The sequence below is a fragment of the Corylus avellana genome, chromosome 2 (assembly GCF_965113065.1).
Source record: "Corylus avellana chromosome 2, dhCorAvel1.hap1.2, whole genome shotgun sequence".
In the NCBI taxonomy this organism is placed as follows: Eukaryota; Viridiplantae; Streptophyta; class Magnoliopsida; order Fagales; family Betulaceae; genus Corylus; species Corylus avellana.
In genome coordinates this window covers 45,207,656-45,218,339 of record NC_142491.1, presented here as the reverse complement: position 1 = coordinate 45,218,339, position 10,684 = coordinate 45,207,656, and the positions used below count along the sequence as shown (strand labels likewise).

Genomic DNA, 10,684 nt, shown 5'->3' with positions numbered 1-10,684 from the left:
CCGGGTATGCCGATGAACCAAGCGGAACTAGCCCGATTGCCTGGGTCAGAGTTCATCTACTTGGACCGAGTTTGGTCAGAATATGAGCTCGGGTTATATATATATATATATATATATATATATACTTTTAATATAGTTTTTTTTTTTGGATGAATATGAATAAGTCGTTACTACCTTCTATTAACACTATCGTGAACATATATTAAAATTTAAAGATATGAAATTAAACAAACGGCCAAGTAAATATGATGTTCCTCTTTAACTTTTTTCTCGGATGATTTTCCTTTAAATCAAATACCCAGGTTAGGTTCATTGCATAAGATATCTAACTTGTGTGTTCAAAAAATAGATATCTAACTTGTATTTGCTTCTGTTAATAAAATAATTTGTTGTCTTTCTCAGAGGAACTTAAAGAACCATGCATGAATTTCGTTCTTATATTATATTGTGATTTATCTCCTTCAAGTGATGATGTTCTTGGCTTTTCAAGCAGAATGCTGCATCAATTTATTTTGTACATGTACATCTTTAGGCTAAAGTGTTTGCGATATACAACTTTGGAGCCTATTGTTACCCAGATGCTACTTAATAATCTATTCTCCCAAGCCCTAGGCTACTGCACGCACGCAGTTGGCCAACGCCATTCCTTCAGATAGAATCACAGCAAAACGGTTTTTACAATCATTAATACAACAAGATAAACACATGGAAACATTCTTTTTACACGGGTGATGCAGAAAGTAGAAAGTCTGGCTGCAGTCTCTGTAGCAGTATCCCACAGAAGGGGCACAAAGGTTTTGAGGATACTTTGAAAACAGATGATTTGGCTGAAGATTTGAAATCTAAATGACATTCGGACCTCGAAAAAAGCGGCTCCGGTGCCAGTCTCCAAGCCCATCTATTACAACATATACAAAACCATAAGGTAGTAGTAGGGCAAACCTGCATAGAAACCGCACACCTTGGGAGTCTGTGGCTCTGACCAATGTCACTATTGCACTCTACACCTTGGCAAAAGCCAACTTCTGGTGATTCATATGGCACTGGTGCGGAACAATAGCTACATTGCTCTGCTGCTATACATTCCCTGCATTGGAGTTTGTTCAGAGGAAAAGTAAATGACATGATGACCAGCATAATTCATATACAGTGAACAAGGACTTGAGTCATTTGATTATGTTTTATACAGCATTTGAAAAAGTATTTTGTTTATCAGAGCAATTGAACTATCATAAATAACCACATCAAATAAATCAGGGGAAGAAATTTGCACCATATAGGATAGAGGTGAGGTGTACCTCCTCTCACGCAGTCCAACTTCTGACACAAGGACTTTTAGTTCATTGCATACATGTTCACGATTAAGAGCAACCCACTGCTCCATTTGTGCCAATCCATCAGGATACCAATATCCAGATCGGGAAGCAGTTGTGGCTGAATGGGAGATAACATTTTTAAAAGCAGAAAAACTAAAACCCACAAGCCTCTCACGGAGTTCTCTTTCACTGCTGAAAAGTAGCTCCATCCACGTAGTCAGTTGCCCCCCTTCAGCACCACATAATCCTCCCAAGTTCTGTAATTTGCTGTTTATTTGATCGGCCTTCAGCTCCGATAGCATTACGCGCCTACATAAAATATTTAGGAGGTGCAGCTGACGAGAATTGATCTTTGATAAACTTCTAGAGGCATGTAGCAAAATCTTTTCAGCAGAGAGGTCAGCATTGGACCCCATAAATGCAAATGAGAGCCATTTAAGCATTATATGTTCGACAAACTTAGATGCAGTTTGCTTGAAAGCCAATAATGCTGCTATGATATCCCAAACAACCAGAGGCTTATCCAAATGCTCATATTGTTTCAACGACCAAAGAATATTGGACTCCCAACTAGTCAATTCCTTCTCAGGAAATCCAGGGAATTCTTCAACATAAAATGGAGGGGAAGCGTTTGACAAGAGATCCAGTTGTTGCCCACAAATCCAGTAAAACTCAACAACTGCCTTTTGAGCCCTGAGAAAGTTTGTAGAACATGTCAATTTCCAAATGTGTATTTTTTTTTATTATTTTCATTTACTAAAGAAACTTCATTGAGCTTATCCCTTTTCACATTATATTGCTTCTTAAAGTTGGGAAAATAAGGCTCTTTTGCATTGAGTTGATTTTTTGCTCCTTTTTTCCCCTTATATTTTTTGTCCTTATTGCTTTTTTGTTTTTTGTTTTATGAATATCTTTTGTCCTTATTCTTAAACCTTCCACAATCTTACTTTTAAATTTTAACTAATCAAATTTAAACACACGTGTGTGACTGTGCCTGCAAACACACAACAAGAAAGGTAGCTCAGACATAGCACTTAACATGAGAAGTCTTACCTTGCCTGGTACATTGGATTCAATAGTTCAAGATCCAAATTGCGTACCTGAGAAGATTAAGCACAAATGTTTGCTCTTTGATATGTGGTATGTAAAAACTTATATCTTCATCATCACAATTATTATTACTGACTATTATTAGATAATCAAAACACACACACACACACACAAAAAAAAAAAAAAAAAAACTACAAGAAGTAAATCTAATACCCAATCTATTTATCTCCTGCCTCCCCTTCATCCTCCCATAGTTACAATGGGATACTAAAGATGGCTAATTTTGGCTCTTTAAAGCAAATGCAACTAAATTTGATTAATAAATAGATCTCTCCTAGATGAGTAAACAACAAGAAAGGAGTCACACTAATATGTTCTTGTAAAAGTAAAACCTTTTATGCCTCTGCATAAGCTTAAACAGTTCAACAGAACAAGGAATGTCAATGCAAAAGAACAATAAAGAAAAACATGGGCACTGAGAGATGCTTAAAAGTATTTATCTAGATTTGTTGAAAACATCGAGATAACTTTGATTAAAAAGGACTATTTAGCTAGAACATGCAAAGATTAGAAATTAACAGCATAAACAGCAAATAATGAGAAACATAGAGGGGGGGAAAACATCATACCACAGCAACCACGAGATTTCCAGGGGACACCGCCAAACCAATGCATGAAATAAATGCATCTGGAAGCTGCAAAGAGTTCTTCACATTTTGTAAAAACTGAATGAAAACAAATAGAAAAAATAAAGGAGACCTAAAAAAGGTAACGCATACATCAGTTGAGCTCCTCAAATGGGGAGTATTTGCAGGGATGGGTACTTCACAGAGGGAACTCCCATGTAAAATCCAGCTGCGCATAAAATTGTCCTACCATTATTTAAAACACATTGTTGTCAAATTACGTATGAACGATTAGGACACGATCAGCGGCAGTAAAAAGTGCGCATAAATATGCTATTGCCAGGAAGAACGGAAAGAGAAATAATAGCAACACCATATTTACTTACGGTCCACATGTACTTTGAAATAATATTGAGCTAACATATCCCTAGAGTTATATGCTCAATTTAGTTGGGTCATGTAAAACCTCATAATATCTATATAGGTATAGGATATGTCACCTCACTGTTTCCAAGTTATTTATGAAGTGGAGCAATAATCTTTGTAAAATTGATTTTAATTTTTGCTAAAACAAAAGGTCAACCCCCTAAACATCCTGAAGATGATATAAGGTATTTAGGACCAGTTCAAGTAGCAAAGAGTAAGCATATTCCTCTTCATTCACAAGTTTATGTAAATTCTCTGTTCCATGCTTTCTGTTTAGCTTATTAAGAAATCTTTCTCATGATGAGAACCCTGTATATTTAGCCTTTTAATGGGATCTAATTCATTATCCCATTTGGGAATATGTGAAGACAATAGAATAAACAACTTTTCAGTTCTGCTTGGTGTTAGTATCAAATACTGCTTCTTCAATCTGATTTTGCCAAACAACTAACGTCTTGTTGCAAACCATTACAAGCAAAGATTAAAAATATAGACAAATAGTCAGTTGTAGATAAATTATTACTCTATTAACTTATTGATAGAACATAACACAACAAAATATTATAGGCAGAAGATTGCAGATAACACTTGTAAGTAGAATTTGACAAGTAACTTCCACCAAAATCTGATTCAGTGCTACAACATTGGAAAAATGACGCACAAATGGAATATCAAATAAACTAGTTAGTTCACTTATAATATATCATGCAATTGAAGTTCATGAAGTGCAATACCTGGCTGCAGCTGTACAAACAAGATCCATCAAATGCCCAAGCTAAGCCTGTAACCTGAGAGAATTCATTGTTTAATAAATTAACATTGGGATGTAGCTAAAGATTAATCAAGAAGAAGATACTTACAACATGGTCATGAGCATCGTATGAGCCAACTATATCAAATCTATTGCTAGATATGTCACAATTCCAAACTTCAAAAGATCCGGATCCTTTGCCAACTGCCAAGAGCATTTTATGCAGGGACTTTGCAGGCATCCAAAGTGAAAGTACAGAGATGGGGACACTATCAGCAACTATAACCTATACAGAAGTTCAAAAATCAGGATAGATTTAATTCACTAATGTAAAACCTATGTAGAAAAAAGGTACTTCCAAAAGTGAGAGCTACCTTCTTCAATAGTAAAAGGGGAGTCAAATTAACTTCTGATGAGTTCAGCAATTCCTCACTATTCCCAAGCCATATCCTTACACTGAAAGAGTAGTGAAGGAACAAAATGACAAAAATTAGAAACCATTTTCCATTTATTACTTATTATTTCTTTCAGAAATAATTTAAAGTGCTTTCATACTGGAAAATTCAAATACTGTAAGGAAGGCAAGAACCATTTGAACAATCAAAGATAAGAATGCATTTTTCAACATCCAGGCATCAGGTTAGAGCTGAACATTTATGAATAGCTTTATTTTATCCCAGAAAGTAATTATATCATTCTTTGGTGAACAAGAACTTGCAATAAAGAATCCAAAATGCTTGACTCTAACCAAGTTTTGACAAAGGTATGCATAGGAAAATGTATGACAGAAGTTGACATATTTAGAAATATACTAGTACTTTCTTTAATATTCTATACACACACACAGAGAGAGAAGCTTTAAACAAGCTTAATGAGCTGAGTTGGGTTTATACGAGCATTGTTCATGAACTTAAACCGAGCCAAACTGAGTTTATCTGAGTTCAGATCATTTAATATTCGAGCAATAATTATTGTTCGAGCTCAACTCATTTATTGACCAAACTGAACTCGAGTCAAGCTTATACAAGCTGAGCTCAAGATATTCATGAACATCTTGATCCATCTACGGCCCTAACCAAAAAAATTACACTCTAAGATTAATGTAATCTACAAATGCAAAATAAGGAAAATAAACTCGTCCAATGGTGACAGACCATTCATACAAAGAATGAAAGAAAGAATACTTAAGGTCAATAACAACTTTTTTAATGCTCCAAAAAATGATTATTCCTTTTTCTCCAAATTGTCCACATAAGGAAAAGTGGAGAAGCCTTCCAAACAAAGCTCTTTTTATACTGACCAAACAGTTGTTGCCAACTAAAGAACACATATCACCCTCTTTGGCATTACCAATTGATCCCCAAGAGCAATAAAAACTAAGACCATAATTCTTTTGCTAAAGAGCAATGGAGCAACAAGTGATCCACAGATTCGCCGCTACTTTTACACATGCAACACCAATTTATAATAATATTATAGATGTACCAAGACAAAAGACATAGATAATCATATTAAGCAACGAGATAGAGAGACAACTTTTTCTCACATGTCTGGCATTTTAAACAAACAGATAACACCATCAAACCAAAAGCATCGCATGCAATTCATTTTGGGGGGGAGGGGGAGAGAGATTTTGCAAAACATTTCAACTGTACATCAAGAGATGAAGCACAAAAAGGAGCATCTTCGATGTCCATTCACAAAAAAAATTATTTAAAAACAAATAATACATCTATAGCACAAGTAAACTAGTGAAAATGATAATAATATATTCACATACCTCACTCACCTCCCATCAGAACTCCCGGAAACCAATAAAACCTGAGGACTCGAAGAATCAGAAGCACACAAAGCCCAACTGATTGACGTGATCCACGAATTGTGTGCCTGAAGGAGCCCAACAATGGTTGCAGTAGTGGGGACCCCACTATGCTCAACAGAGTAACATTCTGGTACATAAATTTTCCATAATGAAATAATACCAGATCTGCTACCTAGTGCAAGTAGAGAAAAAGATGAACCAGTCTGAGGGACTGAACAGAGTTTAGATGATAACTGCAGCAACGGCGACCAGGCAACAGCAAGTGACCACAGCATTGCACTGCGCGAAGCGTATTGATTTGCAGTTATCTGTGGGAGTGTGCACTTTTCTGATATCTTAATTAGAGCTTTTGCATTAGATTTTGAAACAAGATCAAAATGATGTAAATTCTGGTTGGAATTCATCTCAGACACCTGAAAATTGAGTAACAATAAACAAAATTAATGCTTAAAATAGAACTTAATACTTATGTAGGTTAAGAAAGACCAATGTTCCAAGCACACAAATTGTTAGAATGACATTAAATTCAAGCTGAAAAAAAAAGAAAAAGAAAAAAAAGCAGGCGGGTAAGTAAGAAAAGCCATACCGTTTCCAACCCTTGTCCCTCAGGGCCAGAGCTAGCATTGGAATCCTTAATTTTCCTTGAACATGGTAATTGGTTGCAAATAGTTTCAGCGCCCTCATTGCTGCAGCCCATTTATCAAAATAAAGATAAGTTGAAATAAAATGATTACAAGGACTTGCAAAACAAACATATTTAAACATGTAGGCCTTGAATATGACGATATATATAAATGCAGTTTTGCAACCTACTCAAAAGAGACCATGTAAAGAAAACAAAAGTTCTCCCTATACTAGAAAATTGTCTAATTGATCATTTAAAGATAAAGAATGAGTTATTCATATTATACCATATACATACCTTTTTCTTCTCTTACGCTTTTCTTTTCTTGAATTAATGTTTGATAAATCCTGTGCACATCTATGTTCTGTTGCCTGCTTGTACTCACAGATAACACAAATAATGAAGCAGAATATATGACTGATTAAGCTATATGTCAGAAAGACACAGCATCGTGTGGCATGTGTTAGCAAAGAAAATTCCATCCACCTGAATCAGTAGGTGAAAGAACTTACATCAGAATATTCTCGACAAGACACATTTAAGTCTCGAAAGTCGATACTTGCAAGATAATCATAAAGCCTATCTGATATATCCATAACCTGAAGAAGGTCAGCAGAAGAGAAATTGTGCATGCAATTAATTATTGCATATAGAAATGAATAATGAATTTAACGAAAAAACAAGTTAATTTCTATTAATTGCCTTAAAAATATGAAAAACATACATAAATACATATGCATACATATTTATGGACTGTTCTGCACAAGAGTTAATGAATATGAGCAACAGCTAAATATACAGATCAAGTGGGAGAGAGAAAGGAAAACACAGCAAGAAGTTTCACAAAATACAGAATGAAAGTTTGTACTTTCCAATTCCAATGAAGAATAATAAAGTGTATATATATATATAGAGAGAGAGAGCATTAAAGCGGTCAATGAGTGCACCACATTCTTTAAACTTATTTATGATTTTTTTCCTTTCAAACATCATTTGAAATGGGGCAAATTGTGACTCAAGTAACCAGGAAAGATCAATCTAAGAAGAAGCATTTACAAACATTGTAAAACCAAATTGTTTCTCTTTTAAACTTTTATGGTTGTTTTCCTACATGCATCATATGAAATGGGAGAATTTACCTAGAATTGGTTAAGTCGAGTAAACATTTATTGTTCCAAGTTGGAGGGTTTGGGTAATGATGCCATTTATATTTCATAATGAAGAATTTCTACATTTGAAACTGAAATATTTCAATCTCCTATGGCTCCAGAAGCCAAGAATCCTTTAACCACAAGTGATAAAAATGTTTACTATCAATCTCAATATTAGCATCAAGCAGTGCTTCGCTAATGCATACCTCTATCCATTCAGCACCAAAGTCACAAAATGGTGGACGATAAAGTTTCACACGTCCTTCTGTTGTACAAACAGCCAGCAAGCATCTGTACCAAGTCAACTTGCAAAACACAATTAAGTTTTATAAGATGTTCTAGTCATCCAATAAGTTAACAGCATATGGGAGAAATAAAAAAGGGAAATTTCATTATACACTTGGATGAAACTTAATTTCATACCCTGAGTTAGGAGCCATTCCAAGTGGGGACCATGATATTGATCTAACACAGGGTCGACGATCTCGGGATAAACAGGTGGGCAACAAGCAGTCAGAGAGTAAATCTGTGAATATTTCAAACCATAAAACGTAAACCATAAGTTAACAATGAAAAACTGAAACTGCTTGACATAATATGCCAGCACACATTGAAAAAGTTTGTGTGTGGTAGGCCTTTCAAAACTTTCCTGAGGTGTTATCCTCATTTTAAACCTTGACAAGCACAAATTTGAAAAGGTGAATCAATGGCGCCCATTAAATTTTAACATTCCCAAGAAGTGATCATGAAGTACGGATTACTGCTCAAACAATACACACTTACCTTTTCTATCTACAACACCAATTGGAAAAGGTTCACCAGTGGGGATCGTGATAAGGCCTCGTGGTCCAAAAGGCAATGCTGGATTCTGAGAATGAACAAATACATATAATCAAATGTGGAGGAGTCTATGTTTATTTTCAATAAAAAGCTAGTTCCTCCAACAATTTAACAGGGTAATCTTGATTCTTTACAGACCCATTAGTCTGAATAAGTATTCTGCCGTGAGGTTTGAGGAAATTTCAAACCTTTAATCAGAAAAGTGCATGTGTACAAATACGAAGTACATAATTTGTGGTCTGGTTCTCTCTATCCATCTTAAACACTCTTTCAGTTTGCGGCTAGCTCTCAAAAATGCTCTGACAGCAAGGGATAAACTCCTCATATGGGGGGTATCAGGGTGTGGTTAATTGTTGGTTTTGTAGGTTTGGTGTGGAGGATCATGAGCATCTGTTTTTCAGATACAGTTATAGCCGTAGAATCTGGAGGGATGTTATGAGGCTATGTGAAGTTGAAAATCCTCTCCTTCTCTGGGATGAGGTGATTCTTGAGGGTTTGAGGCAGTGGAACAATAAGAAAATGAGAGCTAATTTGTGCAAACTTGCTATTGGATCCACGGTATACAATATTTCGCGGTATAGAAATGAGATAAAGCACGGTTCTCATCCCAAAACATAGGAACAGGTTGTACAGCAAATTAAATGGGAGATTCGATCCCGTATGATGAGTAAACACAATTTCAATAGGACGGTGGGAAATGAGCGTTTGTGCAGAAGACAGGGTACACAAAAGATTTCTGATTTAGCTTTCTATAGTCTGTAGTCTAGTTTAAAGGAGTCTGTTTAGTGAGATGATAGTTTGAATTGGTTTGGCTTTGAAGCTTGTTTCTTAGTCTTGTTGATCCAGTTTACTGGTTTTCGAGTCTGTACAGAGTTTTGATTTGGTTTATAATAGATTCTCATTCATCCCCCCCCAAAAAAAGTACATAATTTGCACGAATCTCTGAGGATGATAATCTTCCCCGAAAGCATATCATTATAAATTCACCGAGTTTATAAATAAATCCTCCTCGGCTCCTCTTTTATCAACTAATCATAACGAGTAAAAGAAAGAAAGAAAGAAAAAATCACCAAATGATGAAGCAGAAACAGCAAAAGTTCGACTTTTTTTTTAAAACTCACTATAAAACAATCTAAATTACTATAAAGAAGTGTTCAATGCAATAGTCACACAAATTTGTAAGACTTTCTCAGCACAACAACGTGGTGGGTTGAATTACCAGGATGGTGACGAGGTGACCGGAGGCGACTGCGATGAGGTTCTCGTCGGACCAGGCGATGGCGTTTGAGTAGGAGGGCGAGGCCACCAGCGCCACGGCTTGGAAGCGCGAGGCCATTGTCGTTGTTGTTGCTTGCTGCTGTAGAGGTCGGACAGTGAGTTTGGAGTTTGGAGGGAAAGTTGGGACTTGGGCAATTGAGGACAAAGAAAAGGAGGTCACTACCGTGGGAGATCCGAAACCCTAGTTCGAACCCTGTGGGGTTGGGAAATTGGTTAGATTTTCAATTCTTCACCACCTTTCGCCTTTTTTTTTTTTTTTTTTTTTAATACTATAGTGGAAAGAAATGATTTACAAACGGACTAGTGTGCATATTATTAAAAAAGTATATACAAAATTTGTGATTTTCAAGACTAGTTTATAGAAATTTTTGTCCCTCGTACTTTTAATTGGCTGAAAACCACGTTTCATGATGTAAATGTCACTAGTTTAAATTATCCTCTTCCTTTTTCTTCCCCTTATGCAGACATATAAAAAAAAATACCCATTAAAACAAAGAACTCGATAAGAGAAACACCAATTTCATTCAAAATAAATATTTTTTTATAAATTAAGTTGTAAGAAATTCTTACGGATCAATCTTTAAAAGTAATATATATTTCTAAGAATAATATTATATATAATCATTTTATCTCATTTTTAACTTTAAAATTACCATTAAAAATGTTTTAAATTAATTTGTAAGATTATTTTTTGGAAAAAAATATAAAATAGCCTTCCAAACTACTAGCCAATTGCAGGTTAGCCCTTCAATGTTTAAAATGTAATAAAGTAGCCCTACGAAATTCCAAAAAATGTCAA

General features: G+C 35.3%; 1 protein-coding gene across 4 annotated transcripts; it reads right to left on the bottom strand.

Annotated features, from left to right (window-relative positions):
- Positions 1-483: 483 nt before the first annotated feature.
- Positions 484-10,085, bottom strand: LOC132166709 (Transducin/WD40 repeat-like superfamily protein). 4 transcript variants are annotated; one of them, XM_059577581.2, is made up of 16 exons: positions 9,827-10,085; positions 8,551-8,635; positions 8,191-8,293; positions 7,974-8,058; positions 7,129-7,215; positions 6,914-6,987; positions 6,578-6,677; positions 5,959-6,404; positions 4,544-4,625; positions 4,279-4,455; positions 4,153-4,206; positions 3,146-3,238; positions 2,996-3,073; positions 2,370-2,416; positions 1,299-2,009; positions 484-1,087 (listed from the first exon to the last, which is right to left on the bottom strand). In XM_059577581.2, exons 1-16 carry the CDS (start codon positions 9,941-9,943, stop codon positions 721-723), a joined length of 2,706 nt encoding a protein of 901 aa, XP_059433564.2. In that variant the 5' UTR covers positions 9,944-10,085; the 3' UTR covers positions 484-720. The 4 variants fall into 4 exon arrangements, with proteins under 4 accessions (XP_059433564.2, XP_059433570.2, XP_059433584.2 ...); XM_059577587.2 differs by having other exon boundaries at positions 2,996-3,061; XM_059577595.2 differs by having other exon boundaries at positions 967-1,087; positions 1,274-2,009.
- Between the last annotated feature and the right edge of the window lie 599 nt (positions 10,086-10,684).